This window comes from Lolium rigidum, chromosome 3 (assembly GCF_022539505.1).
Source record: "Lolium rigidum isolate FL_2022 chromosome 3, APGP_CSIRO_Lrig_0.1, whole genome shotgun sequence".
Taxonomy (NCBI): Eukaryota; Viridiplantae; Streptophyta; class Magnoliopsida; order Poales; family Poaceae; genus Lolium; species Lolium rigidum.
Window position 1 is genome coordinate 213,016,442 of NC_061510.1, and position 20,256 is coordinate 213,036,697.

Below are 20,256 nucleotides of genomic sequence, written 5' to 3' on the forward strand. Positions count from 1 at the left end.
CCTTCTTCGTGCGGTGGACCGCGGCCTCCCTCTGCGCCGTCTCGTACGCGCACACCTGACTGACGTTGCCCGCCTCCTCGCGGCGGAAGCGCGCGCCTCGGCCTCCGAAATGACGACAACCTTATTAATGGATAGTGAAAGCATGCTAAATAAACTTCCCGAAAGAGCTCGATGAGAACGAGGAGATCGATGCATGACATCCGCAGCGCAACATTGTTAATAGGAAGATTTCTTTCATCGTTATTTATTGGCCCTCCCCCGTTGTTTACTACAATGCCGCCCATCTCGTCGTGCACTTTCACATCGTTGAACGAGATGAAGAACAAGAAGAGGTAAATGCACAAGAAGTTTTTATGTTTTCTTTCTTGTTGTTTTCGCTGTTAAGACACTATTTATTTCCCGTCACGCATGGGCAAGCGTCTGATATATAATGTGTTTGATTGAATTTGTCGTTACCTGTCGCCGTGGTGGTACTTCTGGTAGGAGGAGACGCAAGTCAGCTCCATCGATTTTGGCAGCTTGATAGTTGAATCGATCCGTGGATCACCACTTGGATTCGAGTCCATGACGACACGCGGGTATAAACATCATTGTATATGCAGCTAACCCGAGATTTCAATATTCCATTGAAGCAACCAGGGTAAGAAGCGTGCAGTCATTCAGTATGGAGGAACGGAGCCTCCGTCGTCCGGCTGCTCGTCCCTGTCCGCTGGTGGAGACTGCGGCAGTCCGCAGCGGGATGAATTTGACTCCGAGATCTTCGATTCACGGTGACACTGGCTAGCTTAACTGTCGAAAAACACAATCATACCTGGAGGCTTTGGAACTCGTCGGACAAGACATCCAGCTGTTTGCTCCTCTGCTCGAAATCCGCGAGCGCCTCCTTGCATGCTCTTGCGTCAGCACCGGCGGCAGAGGATCGGCCTCCAAGTCGAACGCAGCCCCGGGGACCGGAGCATCGGACTATGCACGTAGAATCGACAGTGATCGTGTGCCTTCTCCCCAATCCGTGGAGCAGGCTAGCACCAAAACTTCTCGATCCTGCTCTCGATTCCATATCGAGCAAGAGCTTCAGGCTTCAGGCTTCAGGCTTCAGCGACTTGGCGCACGATCAGCACGTCAGCACCGGATTCAGTGGAGCGAAACACGCGTCGGCCAGTACGAGCGAGGCAGGGAAATCTTGATCGGCCACCGATTGATTTACACGAGAGAGCGGAGGCAACGTGCCGCATCGGAAAACAAATCGACACTACGGGGCCTGTTAGCAGCGCGAATCGGAGACGACCGGCGGCAGGTGACCGACGAGGATTGGATCTCACGGGCTAGAGATCGAATTCGAGGATCGAGGTCATCGGGTTGAGCTGCTGCGGCAGAGCCGCAACCGATTCGGAACTCTCGCGACTCGATCTGAGGCTTCTTCGGTAAGATTCAATCGTGATGTTCTTTCGCCACGGATGCGTGGACTCTAGCGACCGGATCTGAGGCTTCGGTAAGATTCAATTGAGATGTTCTTTCGTCACGCCAGAGTAACACGATGGGGCGGCGGCGGCGTGTTGTAGGAATCAACTTTAGGATAAAACAGATTATATATAGGTGGGTTTTCCTGAGAAGGAGGCAAGAGTTGTCGATTCAATTCAATTGTAAATCGTGTTTGTTATGAACTGCTCTAGCTCAGGTGCGGGACGGGAGAAAACACCAGGTACAAACACCGACATTTTCACGATTCCAGGCCCAGTTCAGCCCAGTTCGGGTGGACGAACAAACCAGACGAAACTGAACGAACCGGTACGTGGCGTGGCAGTTGTGCAGTATTATGGAGATTGGTGGGAGGGCAAAATCGTCCAAAACAATGTTGGACGAAAATTTTGGCAGAAACCTTAGCTCCTTTATTATTAGGTATAGATATGCGTCTATCCTAATTGCTTAGTCGTCGAAGAGGCTAAACATGTTGTCGTCCTCCTCTTCCTCCATCTTCTCCTCCGCCTTCTCTTCCTTCTTATTCTCGGCAGCAGTGGCGCCCCCGGAGGAGGAGGCGGGAGCCGAGTCCATACCAGCACTGCCGCCAGTGGGCGCGTAGGCGAACTTCTCCCTGCCGGCTGCGAGGAGCTCGAGCACGTCCTTGCCCTCGACCTCCTTGAAGAGCATCTCCTTCTTGTCTTCCTCCACCTCGGCGCCCACCGAGTCGAGGATCTTGCGGACGTCGTCCTTGTTCGGGCTCGGGTTCCCGGCCCGGGCGGAGGCCAGCAGGTACGCCGCCACGAGCTTCATCTCGATCGCCGATCGGAAACTCGACAAATCGATTCACTACTCGCAGGCGAAGATTGTGCGATCGAGCTGGTCGATAGATACCTCGACGTAGCGGGGTATGATAGTTTATATATAGAGAAACCCTACATCTACGTGCACGGTGCACGGGTAGGACTCTTTTCCGGAGGGCTGGAGCTAATACGACTACTTAGAGCATGTCTAACAGTTCCCTTATAACCCGTCCACCCCGTAAAATTCCGACGGGATACGGGCAGGCGCGGTTTGGACCGTCTAGCAGGCCCCGTATTCGGGCCGGCCCGTTTCGGTGGAATACGGGGCCCAGGAAATCCGCCCCGCCGCCCCCTACTTATACCGGGCGAAGGTGCGAGTGAGGGGTTAACCCCTCACTCGCAGCCCTAGCTCCGCCGTCCGCCGCCGCCTCCGTAGTTAGCTCCGGCGAGAAATCCCTCACTCCCTAGCTCCGCATTTCACCCCAGCTCCGGCATGGACGCACGCCGCCGCAGTACCGCCTCGCCGGCGAGCGGATCGAAGCGATCCCGCTCGCCGGACAACGTGGAGGATGCGTGGCGTCTCCAATGCAAGAGATCCACCGCCGGGAGCCACCGTGCTGCCTGCAGGTACGCCGGCGCCGCGTACGTCCCGCCGAAGCTCGTTGAGTTCGCGGCGGGCGGTCGCTGGTACGAGGAGGATCCGCCGCTCAAGCTGATGAGCGGCCCCGCCTTCGACAACTGGCGCGCTGAGTGGGAGTGCCACCGCCGGGCGAAGGCGGCGTGGAACGCGACCATCGGAAGCACCAGCGGCGGAGGAGCTCTGCTCGCCGGCGAGGAGGAGGAGGAGGACCCCGACTTCTTGAAGGCGATAGAAGAGTCCCTCAAGGACGACGCCGAGAAGAAGAGGGCGGAGGAGGAAGAGAAGGCGGCGGCCATCGCCGCCGTGAAGGAGGCGCAGTTGCGGGAGGCGGAGGCCGACGCGTACATCGTCGACCTCTCCGACTAGAAGTCGCGATCCATTTAGGATCGCACATTTTGTATGTATTTACGTTGATCCGTATGTATAATCGACGAACTATGAATATGAACAAGTTTCCCGGGGTTTTAAATTTACGAATTTACGGGGTGAAATACGGGGTCTGCTAGACGGAACGGCGTATCGACGAGCACTTTTTTTATACGGAACAAAAAAATCGCGAAATACGGGGCAGAAAAGTAAGAAACCTGGGGTTTTGGGACACCAACATGGTATATGTACGTATCTCTGAACTCAGCACAACGGGTCACGATCGATCCCGGGCACAACGCACTTGGACGGGAGGCATCTGCGATTCTGCTTTCAATACGGTAACACCTATACCATACTCGTATTAATTTCTAGCTGCTTACATGCCACGCACTTTATATACGGAGTACTCCGATTGATTGAAGCAGAAAACACGGACGCGTTTGTTTGCGTAAGGAACAGAATTCTTTCCTTGCTCTCAAGGCCACACAGTTTTGGATCTATGTCCAGCTCTTCTAGATCTGTCCATGGCGGCGGCGGCAGCCGCGACGCGCCGGCGCAGCAGACGACGTTGTCAATCATCTCCAAGCCATCGGCGTCGGGTTCGTTCGCGTTCAAGATCGAGGGCTACTCCAAAACCAGGGCGCGGATCGGCGTGGGCAACAGCATCACGTCCGACGTGTTCGTCGTCGGAGGCCACCGCTGGCAAGTCAAGTACTACCCAGACGGCTCGGTCTCGGGGGCCAATGGATGGATATCCATGGCTCTGCTGCTTGTCGGCACCTATGCTGCCAAGGTCGAGGTGAGGGCCACGTTCAGGTTGCTCCACGACGACTCCAAGCCGTCTGGCTCTGGCTCTGACCGTGACATAATATACACGACCTTGCCGAAGAACTGTTCCTTGTGGGCGACGAATTTCACGACAGAAACGGAACTGGTCAAGTCTGGCTATCTGAAAGATGACAGCTTCAAGTTCATGTGCGATATCGCCCTCAGCAAGTTTGTTGCGGTGCCACCTTCTGACATGCGTCACCAGTATGGCGAACTCCTATCATCAGGCAAGGGTGCGGATGTAATGTTTGAGGTCGGCGGTGAGACCTTCTCCGCACACAGATGCGTCCTCGCTGCCCGGTCGTCCGTGTTCATGGCGGAGCTCTTTGGTCCCATGAAAGAGCACACCGCAGCACGTGTGCGTATCGACGACATGGATGCCAGGGTTTTTAGAGCTATGCTGGACTTCATCTACACCGACGAACTGCCCGAGATAGACGACGGGTACGCCATGGAGATGACTCAACACTTGCTTGTAGCTGCGGACAGGTATGACCTCGAGAGGTTAAAGTTGATTTGTGAGAACAACTTGTGCAACTATATCAATACCAAGACGGCGGCCTCTATGTTGACACTATGTGAGCAGCATGCTTGTTATGGGCTTAGAAAGGCATGCTTCAAGTTTCTCGAATCTGTGGCCAATTTACAAGCAACCGTGGTGACCGATGAATTCAAGCATCTCAAGAGCGTCTGTCCCGACATCCTAGACCAGCTGGTTGACAATCTTCATGGATGATTTCTTCACCTTCACTGCAACAGAACTCGGATATTATTGTTTAGTTTAGAGAAATAATTTTAGATTCCAGGGTATTCCAAATTATAGAGACATATAATTACCATGCTACCGTTCTGGATTGGCGACGACGACCTATAGAGCAACGGAGGAGGCGACAGGGAGCAACAGGCTGATCTGATTGGTGAGACGTGAACTGTGAGAGAAGGGTTTGGAAGCAACATGTGATTGACTCAGGATGGTAATTTAGTCCATGTACGAAATAAGAGGTGAAATATATCAATTTTTTTTCATAATTGTCTGAAACGTTACGCCCATATTCATAGTATATGCAAGACATTGTGGTGAACCTAATTAAGAATAGGGTTTATCTATGTCTTAGTTAACTGGGATTTTCTATCTTAGAAAATGCAGATGTAGTTCAAATTTTAAAATAATACAACTCGATACAGTAACACTTTTGCACAAAAAAGTGTAACAAAAACATTTTTTTTGTGGATGACTGGGGAGACTGAGACATAGCCCATTAATAATAATACTCCCTCCGTCTAAAAATAGGTGTCTCACTTTTATCTAGATATAGATATATGTAGCATACATCCGTATATAGATAAAAGTAAGACACCTATTTTTAAATAGAGGGAGTATAATAACTTCTTATAAAACATGAAATGCTTGGTGAATGACGTTATTTTTATTGCTCTATGCACTAACCAAAAAACTATTTTATTTATATAAAAGTTGTTATTATGTCAGACTTTAAATTAGTAAAGACCAAGTGTTATCGACGGATGTGCCAAATGGATCAGACAAGAACAAGCAATCACAACACAACACCGAGATTTGGTAACGCAATTCAGTGATCAACGACTACATCCCTAGGTACTTATCATGGTATCACTGATGATAAGCTCGCCGAGGTGTACATACACATAAGATCTACAAACGTCACACTGGTCCAACGCCTCTCTGCCACATGTCTAACCTATAGATTGAGTCTAGTCTATTTTAGCTACCCACAGCGCCTTTATATATTCTGCTAGGTTACAAAGTTTGACTTCAACATGTAACCTACGGCTAATTACAAGTCCAATTATAATGCTATTTATACACATACTGGACACATGTCTCTTTTTTAAACTTAAGGCACTACTGGAACCAGTCAAGGGGCTGACGGCCGACGGCCGTCGGCACAGCCAGCCCTGCCGTCGGCCCACGCCTGTGCCGACGACATCCGTCGGTACCTCGCCGTCGGCACAGTCTGGCCTCGACACAGCCTGCCCTGCCGTTGGCACAGGTCTAGCCGTCAGCACAGCCGGCAGCCTGACGGTGGGACCAAGTCGTCGGCACAGACGTCGTCGGCACAAGCGTCGAGGGTCCCGCAGCAGGTCTAACGGCCGTTAACCCAGGGAAAATACTGTGCCGACGGCCTGGCCACAACCCGCCACGTGGCCACATCCCACATGCTGTGCCGATGGCAATGCCGTCGTCCCAGCTCCATCGGCACAGCGTGCCCGTGCCCAGCTCCTGCACCAGCTGCTGTGACCAGCTGCTGTGCCGATGGCAATGCCGTGCCGACGGCATTGCCGTCGGCATAGAAGCTGCCATTCATTTTTTTTGCAGAAATCTGCCTGCACAACAGGTGCATGATCAAATAAGCAGTAAATATGGCAGTTTAATAGAATGAAATGCATCATAACGTCATCATATCAAATATAGCACGGCACATCGACACATGTAGCACGGCACATGTAGCACGACACATGGTAGCAACATTATCATACATCGTCGACATGCACACATGATCGAGACACACCCGCTAGACACCTAGCTAAGGGAAACTAAGATCAGGGGCTCCAACCAAGTTCCTGAATCGTAAATTCAGGCATCCGACCTTTGTTGAGGTAGACTGAGGTAGAACCATGGCCCGAACCATCGCCAGCAGGAGAAAAATCTGAAGCACCGGGATAATGGCGGCCGGGGTGCATCGGTGTGCCCTTGGGCGACAAACCAGGAGAGGGTTGGTTCCGCGAGCTTCCCGTTCCCTACATGTTTGACAAGAGTTAGAATCTTAGACATGTGAAAGGAAAGCGACGACAACGGGTTAGGCACAGAACTTACCGGAGTCCATGCGTAGTATGTGGCCGCGAAAGTTTCCCTCGATGGGCGCAATGGAGTCCGCCCCGGCCTAGGTGGCTCCTCTTCCGGCAGTGGGATCCTTCCTCCAGTCAAGAAAAACGTCTTGAGTGCCTACAAGATAGTTTAGATGTCAAGCGCTGCAGAAATAAAATAAAGAGGAGGTGGAACTTGTCATGTCTTTGAACCATAAAAGATTGGAACTTACACAACTCGTGATCTCCTGGTACTCTTCCCAAGCCGCTCTCTTAAGGTCTCAGTTGGCTACAACCATCAAATACTTCTCATAAGCGGCCCGCGTAGGCGGCCTCAAAGTTAGCCAACAATTTCCAAGAAAATGAGTCTCGTCAATTTAGCCATTCAGGAATGAATGTTGGAAAGAAGATGAAAATGAGAAAACTTACATCGGTACGACCGTGTCGAGGAGGCGCGATTGGTGGGTGATACGTCTCAAACGTATCTATAATTTCTTATGTTCCATGCTACTTTTATGATGATACTCACATGTTTTATACACATTATATGTCATTATTATGCATTTTTCGGCACTAACCTATTGATGAGATGCCGAAGAGCCAGTTGCTGTTTTCTGCTATTTTTGGTTTCAGAAATCCTAGTAAGGAAATATTCTCGGAATTGGACGAAATCAACGCCCAGGATCTTATTTTTCCACGAAGCTTCCAGAAGTCTGAAAGGGAAACGAAGTGGGGCGACGAGGCGACGCCACGCTAGGGCGGCGCGGCCCAGGCCTTGGCCGCGCGGCCCTGATGACCCACAAGTATAGGGGGTGTATCGTAGTATCTTCGATAAGTAAGAATGTCGATCCCAACGAGGAGCAGAAGGTGTTGACAAGCAGTTTCGATGAAGGTTTCACTGTAAATGCTCACGGACAAGTATTCGGGAGGTTTTGATGTAACGGATGAAATAAATACGAGTAAGTAAAATGCGAGAGAAATAATTGCAGCGAGTGGCCCAATCCTTTTTAGCACAAAGGACAAGCCGGTTTGTTTACTTATAATGACCAAACGTTCTCGAGGACACACGGGATTTTAGTCTAGTGCTTTCGCTACATACGGCTAAATAATCTTCATTGTTATGATAAGTGTTGTGTGGGTGAACCTATGCTAATGTACCGCCCTTCCTAGGACTAAATACATACTTGTGATTATACCCCTTGCAAGCATCCGCAACTACAAGAAAGTAATTAAGAATAAATCTAACCACAGCCTTAAACTGCGAGATCCTGCGATCCCTCCCGCATCGATATACCAACGGGGGTTTAGGTTTCTGTCACTCCGGCAACCCCGCAATTAGCAAACGAATACAAGATGCATTCCCCTAGGCCCATAAATGGTGAAGTGTCATGTAGTCGACGTTCACATGACACCACTAGAAGAATAACACCACAACTTAAATATCACACCATTGAATATTACTCAACCATAGTTCACTACTAACATTTAGACTTCACCCATGTCCTCAAGAACTAAACGAACTACTCACGAGACATCATACGGAACATGATCGAGGTGATATGATGATGAACAACAATCTGAACATAAACTTGGTTCAATGGTTTCACTCAATAGCATCAACAACAAGTATGAATAGATACTGGGAGAGTTTCCCCTATCAAACAATCAAGATCAAACCCAAATTGCTACGGCGGTGACGAGGTGCTGCGGAGGAGATGGCGATGATGATGGTGGAGATGATGATGATGATGATGGTGATGATGTCCAGCTCGATGACGGTGACGATGGCGTCGATTTCCCCTCCCGGAGGGAATTTCCCGGCGGATTCCTGCCCGCCGGAGAGCTCTTTTCTCTCTGGTGTTCTCCGCCCCGCGAGGCGGCTGTAACTCTTCGCGAGGTACCCCTTCGGCTTAGGTTTTCGGGACGAAGGTTTTCGCGAAGAAAAGGAGGCGAAAGGGGTCGTGGGCCCCCGGACCATAGGCCGGCGCGGCCGGGGCATGGGCCGCGCCGCCCTAGGGTGTGGGCCCACCCCGGCTCCTCCCGGCCCCTCCTTCCGGCTTCCTTCGTCATCTTGAAAAATAGGATTTTTGGTATAATTTCCTTCCGGAGTTGATCTTCCGAAATATTGCGTTCGACGGTGCTTTTTCCAGCAGAATCCTGGCTCCGGTGTTCAATCCTCCAATAATGATGAAACATGCAAAATAGATGAAATAACATAAGTATTGTGCCCCAATATGAAATATATCAATGAATAACAGCAAATTATGATATAAAATAGTGATGCAAATTGGACGTATCAACTCCCCCCAAGCTTAGACTTCGCTTGTCCCCAAGCGAAACTGAACTCGATAGACATGACCACATGTTTATGGAGTGAAGAGTCGATAAACAAAATACGGACAAGAAGCATCATATTCATTCTCACAAGACATTATAGTAAACAACTTCTTCATATAACTCAATCTTGAAACAAGTATAAGGTAGTCACAAGTAAAGGTGCATAAGGAATCATAATTGGTGGTGGCAAACTTTGTTCTTGGTCAGAGAACATTTAACAAATTATATTCATCTATTGAGCAGTGCTCTCATATTAACAGCTGATGGTAATCTTGCATACTCAATCATAATGGTCTCTTCGTAATCATTGATAACTTGCAAAGCTATATTCATTCGGATAAAACTTGTACTAAACAAGGAAGAATAAAAGACATGATGTAGCAAATCACAATATAATGGTTTGATCACAACTACTCAAATGCTTGCTTGAGATGGAGAGAAATAGGTTTACTCGACTCAACATAAAGTAAAAGACAGGCCCTTCGCGAGAGGGAAGCGGGGATTAAATCATGTGCTAGAGCTTTTTCGAGTTTTGAAATCATATAAAGATAATAAAAGTAACATTTTGAGAGGTGTTTGTTGTTGTCAACGACTGGTATCGGGTACTCTAACCCCCTTGCCAAACAAACCTCCAAAGAGCGGCTCCCATATTATTTTCATTTTGTGTGGCACTCCTTCCAACCTTTCTTTCACAAACCATGGCTAACCGAATCCTCGGGTGCCTGCCAACAATCTCATACCATGAAGGAGTGCCTTTCTATTTTAGTTTTATTATGATGATGACACTCCCCCCAACCTTTGCTTACACAAGCCATGGCTAACCGAATCCTTCGGGTGCCGTCCATCAATCACATACCATGGAGGAGTGTCTATTTAGTTTAATTAATTTGGGATCCGGGAATCCCATTGCCGGCTCTTTTTGCAAAATTATTGGATAAGCGGATGAAGCCACTAGTCCATTGGTGGAAGTTGCCCAACAAGATTGAAAGATAAAACACCACATACTTCCTCATGAGCTATAAAACATTAACACAAATAAGAGATACTAAGTTTTGAATTTTTTAAAGGTAGCACATGAAGTATTTACTTGGAATGGCAGAAAATACCATGTAATAGGTAGGTATGGTGGACACAAGTGACATAGGTTTGGTTGAAGGTTTGGATGCACGAGAAGTATTCCTTCTCGGTATGGGTCTTTGGCTAGCAAGGTTAATTAGCAAGCATAAGAGTCGAGGGAAACAAACAAATATACATATGATAGAAACAATCATGCATCTTCCTTGTAAGCACAAACAATTTTAACTTCAGAATAATGAGCTATGAGCTAACAAGAAAGACAATGAAACATCTACATGTATTTCTCTTTTCTATTTAAACCTCAAAGCGTTGTTGCTATTGACCAATGCTAAGTTTGCCAAAACCAAATAGATTTATTCAATGCTCCCAAAGTGATACCTATACTAACAACAAGACAAATCATATGGCAGAAAGTGCAAACTAAAATAAGATGTGCAATATGTAAATGATAAGACTTCTCATTGATATTCCATATCGATAACTCGCACCAAGGGATACATAGACAACTAAAGGAGAGATACTTCCAAACGCAACCCATCTCATATGATAACTTCCCTACTCATGATATGACACTACTTGACAATAAAAGTAAAAGGTAGTGATAATGTGATACCGCGGCACTCCCCCAAGCTTGGAACAAACCAAGGGGATGCCAATACCGATGATGAATTACTCCTTCGGCGATGGTGGTGATGAATTTTTCCCGCGCTTCTTAATAAGCTCCTTCAACTTCAGTTTCTCAGCTTGACAATTCTGCACTAGGCTTCGAAGAGATTCATTGTTATCTGAGGTTGGCGATGACGACCTTGTGACGCGAATCGAGTGGTATTCAATCAATCTTCGGAGACGGCAGTTCTCCTCCTGGAGTATCTCCACTTCTCTTCTCGAGCCCGATATTGATCACAAAACTCATCGGTAACCCGTAGAACTTCTTCCATCATGGGGAAGGAGTCGAGGCTAAGAGCTGGTGGTAAAGGTCCCTGCAGGTTATGAGAGAAAGAACGTCGAGTGTCAATAGATCCCACCAAGACTTGCTTGCTCCCTCCGGCTTGCTGCTCTTGTCTTGATGGCACCTCCTTCACTTTTTCCTCCGAAAGCCCCTTGCCCTTGTTGTTGGAGGCCATGGTGCTTCTAGACTAAAAACGAGATCTCGGCGAAACAGCTCGAAACAAAACACGTCGAAAACACGATATACGGACCTCCAGGAGTCCGGGGAATTATATAGCAAAAATTTTCTCGGCAAAAGGAAAGTACCAGATCGAACCAGAGTCGGAAAGGGGCGACGGGGCGGCCAAACCCTAGGTCGGCGCGGGCCCTGGCTAGGCCGCGCCGGCCTATGGTGCCACGCCCTCGTGCGTCCTTTCCACTCCGTTTCGAACTCGTAATTTCTCATATTTTCCAAAAACAGCGAAAATATTGTTCGGAAAGTAAATTGCGTACTTTTCATTACCAGTACTGTTACCTATTCAAAGTCGAGTTCTGGCGGACTGTCAATTTGTCCCTTGATGAAAGCTTCCGGTGTTTCCACTCGAATAATATCAACATCAACATTATAAGAATCACCTGAGATATAATGCTTGAGTCTTTGTCCATTCACCACTTGCGTGGCATTACCTTGGAGAGAGCTAATCTTGATTGCTCCTGAGCGATACACCTCCTCGACAACATATGGTCCTTCCCATTTCGAGAGTAATTTCCACGCAAAGAATCCGAGACGAGACCGATACAATAGGACTTTATCCCCAATATTAAACTCTCTTTTGATGATCCTCCTATCATGCCATTTTTTAACTTTTTCTTTAAAGAGTTTAGCATTTTCATAAGCTTCACTTCTCCATTCATCTAGAGAACTTAATTGTAACAACCTCTTATCACCGGCAAGTTTAGGATCTTTATTTAATTCTCTAACAACCCTATAAGCTTTGTGTTCTAGCTCTAAAGGTAAATGACAAGCTTTTCCGTAAACCATTTTATAAGGTGACATTCCCATGGGGTTTTTATAAGCAGTTCTATAAGCCCATAGTGCATCCTTCAATTTACTAGCCCAATTCTTTCTAGATTTATTAACAGTCTTTCCCAAAATAGATTTAATTTCTCTATTTGATAATTCTACTTGACCACTACTTTGAGGGTGATAAGCGAAGCAATTCTATGATTAATACCATACCTAGCAAGAGTCTTTCTAAAACCTCCATGAATAAAATGAGAACCTCCATCAGTCATAATATATCTAGGAACTCCAAATCTAGGAAAAATAATATCTAAAAGCATTCTTAAAGAGGTCTCACCATCGGCACTTTTTGTAGGTATAGCTTCCACCCATTTAGTAACATAATCAACAGCAACAAGTATATGAGTGTTACCTTCCGAAGAGGGAAAAGGTCCCATGAAGTCAAATCCCCAACAATCAAACGGTTCAATAACAAGAGTATAATTCATTGGCATTTCATTGCGTCTGGAGATATTACCAACCCTTTGGCATTCATCACAAGATAAAATAAACTTCCTTGCATCTTTGAAGAGAGTTGGCCAATAAAAACCTGATTGTAGAACCTTTTGCGCGGTTCTATCTCCGGCGTGATGTCCTCCATAAACACTGCCATGACATTTACTCAATATCTCTTGTTGTTCATATTCGGGAACACATCTTCGCATAATACCATCCACTCCTTCTTTATATAAGTGTGGGTCATCCCGAAATAATGCCTCAAATCATAAAAGAATTTCCTCCTTTGTTGAGCTGAAAAGGTTGGAGGCAAGTACTTGGAAACAATAAAGTTAGCATAATCAGCATACCATGGACCGTCTCGCGAGCTCACCTTTATTACAGCCAATTGTTCATTTGGAAAATTATCATTAACGAGGAACAGGATCATAAGCAATATTTTCCAATCTAGACAAATTATCGAGCAACGGGATTATCAAGCACCTTTCCTATCTACAATATGTAAATCAAATTCTTGCAACGAGAAGTACCCATCTAATAAGCCTCGGCTTAGCATCTTTCTTTGTCATAAGGTATCTAATTGCAGGCATGATCAGTATGAATAGTAACTTTTGAATCAACAATATAAGATCTGAATTTATCACAAGCAAAGACTACAGCCAACAATTCCTTTTCAGTTGTAGCATAATTTCTTTGAGCAGCATCAAGGGTTTTACTAGCATAATGAATAACATTCAGTTTTTTATCTACTCGCTGTCCAAGAACAGCACCTACAGCAAAATCACTAGCATCACACATAATTTCAAATGGTAAATTCCAGTCATGGGGTTCAACTATAGGAGCAGTTGTTAAGGCTTTCTTAAGAGTTTCAAAAGCTTCCTTACAATCATCATCAAAAACAAATGGTACATCTTTTTGAAGGAGATTAGTAAGAGGCTTTGAAATCTTGGAGAAATCTTTAATAAATCTCCTATAAAACCCGAACATGACCAAGAACACTACGAATACCTTTAACATCCCTCGGATAGGGCATCTTCTCAATTGCTTCAACTTTAGCTCTATCAACTTCAATACCTCTTTCAGAAATTTTATGTCCCAATACAATTCCTTCATTAACCATAAAATGGCATTTCTCCCAATTAAGAACAAGATTAGTTTCTTCACATCTCTGCAAAACTTTATCAAGATTTCGCAAACAACTATCAAATGAATTCCCATAGACGGAAAAATCATCCATGAATACCTCTACAATACTCTCACAAAAACCATGAAAAATAGCAGACATGCATCTTTGAAAAGTAGCAGGAGCATTACATAAACCAAAAGGCATACGCCTATAAGCATAAGTTCCATAGGGACAAGTAAAAGTGGTTTTCTCTTGATCTTTAGCTTTAACGAGCAATTTGTGAAAACCCGAATAACCATCAAGAAAACAAAAATGAGTATTTTTAGATAACCTTTCTAGCATTTGATCAATAAATGGTAAAGGGTAATGATCTTTCTTAGTAACTTTATTAACTTTTCGAAAATCAATGCACATTCTATACCCTACAACTACTCTTTGAGGAATGAGCTCATCATTATCATTAGGCACAACAGTCATACCTCCTTTCTTGGGAACGCAATGCACAGGACTAACCCATCTACTATCAGCAATAGGATATATAATACCGGCTTCAAGAAGTCGTAATACCTCATTCCTTACCACTTCCTTCATCTTCGGAATTAGACGACGTTGAGGTTCAACAACGAGCTTTGCATCATCTTCCATATTAATAGCATGTTGGCAAATAGATGGAGAAATCCCCTTTAAATCATCAAGAGTGTAGCCAATAGCTCCTCGGTGTTTCTTCAATATTCCCAATAACCTTTCTTCTTCAAACTCGAAAGCTTAGAACTAATAATAACAGGATATATTTTCTTATCATCAATATGAGCATATTTAAGATTATCGAGTAAAGGCTTTAAATCAAAAACAGGATCTTCCTTTGGTGGCGGTGTTGTACCCAAATCTTCCACCGGTAAATCATGCTTGAGAATAGGTTGGCGAAGAAAAATCTCCTCAAGCTCCTCTCTTTCTTTCCTAAAAACTTCACTCTCGCTATCCTCCAGATGTTGCTTGCAAAGGATTATTAGGAACAAGAACAATAGATGCACACTTGCTCCATTTTAAAATCATTACTAGGCAAATCAGCTTTATAAGGAGTTTTAGTAAATTTAGAGAAGTTAAACTCGTAAGATTCACCAGACAAATTTAGTCAAAATTTTCTCTTTCTTGCAATCTATAATAGCTCCACAAGTATTTAGAAAAGGTCTACCAAAAATAATAGGACAATAATCACTAGCAACGGACCCTAGTACCAAAAAGTCGGCGGGATATTTAATCTTACCGCATAAGACTTCCACATCTCGAACAATACCAATTGGTGAAATAGTTTCTCTATTAGCCAGCTGAATAACCACATCAATATCTTCAAGTTCACAAGAATCAATTTCGTGCATAATCTCCGTGTAAAGCTCATACGGAATAGCACTAACACTTGCACCAATATCACATAATCCATAATAGCAATGATCACCAATTTTAACGAGACATCATAGGAACACTAGCTTGTTTGGGTTTATTAGGATGTGAAACAATATTAGAAGCATCTTCACGAGAAAATAATATGACCATCCTCCACATTTTCGGTCACAAGATCTTTAACTATTGCAACAGCGAGGTTCAACTTTTATTTGTTCTTCGAGTTCTACGGGTTTCTTTTCACTTTTATGAATCGCACTATTTATAACAGAGTACTCTTTCATTTTAGCAGAAAAGGAGTTTTTTCAATATAAGCTTCAGGAATAACGCGATCAGCAGTTTCAATTACAACACACTTATTAATAGATGAATCAATTTTATCTTTATACGGTTCATGATACTTATCAAAATTCTTCTTTGGCAATTCATAATGAGAGGCAAAAGCTTTATAAAGATTTACAGCGACTTGAGAATCAAGACCATATGTAGCACTCATATTACGAAATTTATCGAGTATCCATAAAAGCTTCAATGCATTTATAATCATAAATTATACCCGATTCTCTACCTTTGTCGTTCTCCCAACCTTCGGTATTTTCTTGGATTCGATCAAGAAGGTCCCTTTTAAACTCTTCTTTGTTGCGTGTAAATGATCCGGAACAAGAAGTATCCAGCAAGGTCTTGTCTTGAAAAGAAAGTCTTGCATAGAAATTATCAATAATAATATTACCAGGAAGCTCATGAATGGGGCATTTGAGCATCAAAGACTTCAATCTCCCCCACGCTTGGGCAATACTCTCTCCATCATGAGGCCAAAAATTATATATGCGATTCCGATCTTTGTGAATTTCACTTGGAGGATAGAACTTAGAATAAAACCGGGGCACAATATCATTCCATTCAAGAGAATCCCCATTATCCAAGTAATTTATACCAATGCGCCGCCTTACCGGACAGCGATAAGGAGAATAATTTCTTCCTCACTTCATCCACGAGCAATACCTGCACATTTGAATAACCCGCATAATTCATGCAAAAACAAGTAAATGATCACCAGGATGGACAGTTCCATCCCCTTCATAGCGGTTATCCATAACATGTTCAATAATTTTCGTAGGTATTTTATATGGTATTACTTCCTCACCTGGCGCCTCATCCACTACCGTTGCAGTAGTAGTAGATTTCCCAAATAGAAAATGAAGAGAAGATCTCTCCATAATGACTTATAGCGACGAGCGAAATAAAATCAGCACAACGAGTAAAGGTTTTCCTTACCAATTCCACTTACCAATAGCGCTTCACTCCCCGGCAACGGCGCCGAGAAAATAGTCTTGATGACCCACAAGTATAGGGGGTGTATCGTAGTATCTTCGATAAGTAAGAATGTCGATCCCAACGAGGAGCAGAAGGTGTTGACAAGCGGTTTCGATGAAGGTTTCACTGTAAATGCTCACAGACAAGTATTCAGGAGGTTTTGATGTAACAGATGAAATAAATACGAGTAAGTAAAATGCGAGAGAAATAATTGCAGCGAGTGGCCCAATCCTTTTTAGCACAAAGGACAAGCCGGTTTGTTTACTTATAATGACCAAACGTTCTCGAGGACACACGGGATTTTAGTCTAGTGCTTTCGCTACATACGGCTAAATAATCTTCATTGTTATGATAAGTGTTGTGTGGGTGAACCTATGCTAATGTACCGCCCTTCCTAGGACTAAATACATACTTGTGATTATACCCCTTGCAAGCATCCGCAACTACAAGAAAGTAATTAAGAATAAATCTAACCACAGCCTTAAACTGCGAGATCCTGCGATCCCTCCCGCATCGATATACCAACGGGGGTTTAGGTTTCGTCACTCCGGCAACCCCGCAATTAGCAAACGAATACAAGATGCATTCCCCTAGGCCCATAAATGGTGAAGTGTCATGTAGTCGACGTTCACATGACACCACTAGAAGAATAACACCACAACTTAAATATCACACCATTGAATATTACTCAACCATAGTTCACTACTAACATTTAGACTTCACCCATGTCCTCAAGAACTAAACGAACTACTCACGAGACATCATACGGAACATGATCAGAGGTGATATGATGATGAACAACAATCTGAACATAAACTTGGTTCAATGGTTTCACTCAATAGCATCAACAACAAGTATGAATAGATACCGGGAGAGTTTCCCTATCAAACAATCAAGATCAAACCCAAATTGCTACGGCGGTGACGAGGTGCTGCGGAGGAGATGGCGATGATGGTGGTGGAGATGATGATGATGATGATGGTGATGATGTGCAGGTCGATGACGGTGACGATGGCGTCGATTTCCCCCTCCCGGAGGGAATTTCCCGGCGGATTCCCGCCCGCCGGAGAGCTCTTTTCTCTCTCGGTGTTCTCCGCCCCGCAGAGGCGGCCGTAACTCTTCGCGAGGTACCCCTTCGGCTTAGGTTTTCGGGACGAAGGTTTTCGCGAAGAAAAGGAGGCGAAAGGGGTCGTGGGCCCCCCAGACCATAGGCCGGCGCGGCCAGGGCATGGGCCGCGCCGCCCTAGGGTGTGGGCCCACCCTGGCTCCTCCTGGCCCCTCCTTCTGGCTTCCTTCGTCATCTTGAAAAATAGGATTTTTGGTATAATTTCCTTCCAGAGTTGATCTTCCGAAATATTGCGTTCTGACGGTGCTTTTTCCAGCAGAATCCTGGCTCCGGTGTTCAATCCTCCAATAATGATGAAACATGCAAAATAGATGAAATAACATAAGTATTGTGCCCCAATATGAAATATATCAATGAATAACAGCAAATTATGATATAAAATAGTGATGCAAATTGGACGTATCAGGCCCTACTGTGTGGGTCCCTCGCGTCGCCCCTAAACCTACCTCTTCGCCTATAAGAAGCCTTCATCGATAATAACTCCAGTACCGAGAGCCACGATACGGAAAACCTTCTAGAGACGCCGCCGCCGCCAATCCCATCTCGGGGGATTCAGGAGATCGCCTCCTGCACCCTGCCGGAGAGGGGAATCATCTCCCGGAGGTCTCTTCATCGCCATGATCGCCTCCGGATCGATGTGTGAGTAGTCCACCCCTGGACTATGGGTCCATAGCAGTAGGTAGATGGTTGTCTTCTCCTCATTGTGCTATCATGTTAGATCTTGTGAGCTGCCTATCATGATCAAGATCATCTATTTGTAATCCTACATGTTGTGTTTGTTGGGATCCGATGAATATTGAATCTATGTCAAGTTGATTATCAATCTATCATATATGTTTTTTATGTTCTTGCATGCTCTCCGTTGCTAGTAGAGGCTCTGGCCAAGTTGATACTTGTGACTCCAAGAGGGAGTATTTATGCTCGATAGTGGGTTCATGCCTCCATTGAATGCTGGGACGATGACGATGAAAGTTCTAAGGTTGTGGATGTGCTTGTTGCCACTAGGGATAAAACATCGATGCTTTGTCTAAGGATATTTGTGTTGATTACATTACGCACCATACTTAATGCAATTGTCTGTTGTTTGCAACTTAATACTGGAGGGGGTTCGGATGATAACTCTGAAGGTGGACTTTTTAGGTATAGATGCATGCTTGGATAGCGGTCTATGTACTTTGTCGTAATGCCCCGATTAAATCTCATAGTACTCATCATGATATATGTATGTGCATTGTTATGCCTTCTTTATTTGTCAATTGCCCAACTGTAATTTGTTCACCCAACATCTGTTTATCTTATGGGAGAGACACCACTAGTGAACTGTGGACCCCGGTCCAATTCTTTACATCTGAAATACAATCTACTGCAATTGTTCTTTACTGTTCTTCGCAAACAAACATCATCATCCACACTGTACATCTAATCCTTTGTTTACAGCAAGCCGGTGAGATTGACAACCTCACTGTTACGTTGGGGCAAAGTACTTTGATTGTGTTGTGCAGGTTCCACGTTGGCGCCGGAATCCCTGGTGTTGCGCCGCACTACACTCAGCCACCAACAACCTTCATGTGCTTCCTTGACTCCTACTAGTTCGATAACCTTGGTTTCTTACCGAGGGAAAACTTGCTGCTGTGCGCATCGCACCTTCCTCTTGGGGTTCCCAACGGACGTGTGTCTTACACGCCATCAAGCTCTTTTTTCTGGCGCCGTTGCCGGGGAGATCAAGACACGCTGCAAGGGGAGTCTCCCACATCCAATCTCTTTACTTTGTTTTTGTCTTGCTTTACTTTACTTTATTTACTGCTTTGTTTGCTCTTTATATCAAAAACACAAAAAAAATAGTTGCTAGTTTTACTTTATTTACTGTCTTGTTCTCCGTATTAAAAACATAAAAACTTAGTTACTTTCATTTACTTTATTTAGTTTGCTTTATTTACTACTGCTAAAATGGGTACTGTTGAGAATACTAAGTTGTGTGACTTCACTAGCACAAATAATAATGATTTCCTATGCACACCTATTGCTCCACCTGCTACTACAGCAGAATTCTTTGAAATTAAACCTCGCTTTACTAAATCTTGTTATGAGAGAGCAATTTTCCGGTGTTAGTTCCGATGATGCTTGCTGCCCATCTTAATAATTTTGTTGAACTATGTGAAATACAAAAGTATAAGGATGTAGATGGTGACATTATAAAATTAAAATTGTTTCCTTTCTCCTTAAGAGGAAGAGCTAAAGATTGGTTGCTATCTTTGCCTAGAAATAGTATTGATTCATGGACTAAATGTAAGGATGCTTTTATTGGTAGATATTATCCTCCCGCGAAAATTATATCTTTGAGAAGTAGCATAATGAATTTTAAGCAATTCGATAATGAACATGTTGCTCAAGCATGGGAGAGAATGAAATCTTTGGTGAAGAATTGCCCTGCCCATGGACTAACTACTTGGATGATCATCCAAACCTTTTATGCAGGATTGATTTTTTCTTCGC

The 20,256-nt window shown here is 44.7% G+C and overlaps 2 protein-coding genes across 2 annotated transcripts; one reads left to right on the forward strand and one right to left on the reverse strand.

The window, feature by feature from the left end:
- Positions 1-1,923: 1,923 nt before the first annotated feature.
- On the reverse strand, positions 1,924-2,268 carry LOC124696030 (60S acidic ribosomal protein P2A-like). The gene has a single exon (XM_047228820.1). It carries the CDS (start codon positions 2,266-2,268, stop codon positions 1,924-1,926), a length of 345 nt encoding a protein of 114 aa, XP_047084776.1.
- Positions 2,269-3,766: 1,498 nt separating this feature from the next.
- Positions 3,767-4,831, forward strand: LOC124696031 (BTB/POZ and MATH domain-containing protein 2-like). Its single transcript, XM_047228821.1, has one exon. It carries the CDS (start codon positions 3,767-3,769, stop codon positions 4,829-4,831), a length of 1,065 nt encoding a protein of 354 aa, XP_047084777.1.
- The last annotated feature ends 15,425 nt before the right edge of the window (positions 4,832-20,256 follow it).

Bases quoted from the DNA above. Each gene is read 5' to 3' on its own strand.
- LOC124696031 (XM_047228821.1), top strand. From the start codon at position 3,767: ATGTCCAGCTCTTCTAGATCTGTCCATGGCGGCGGCGGCAGCCGCGAC.
- LOC124696030 (XM_047228820.1), bottom strand. From the start codon at position 2,268: ATGAAGCTCGTGGCGGCGTACCTGCTGGCCTCCGCCCGGGCCGGGAAC.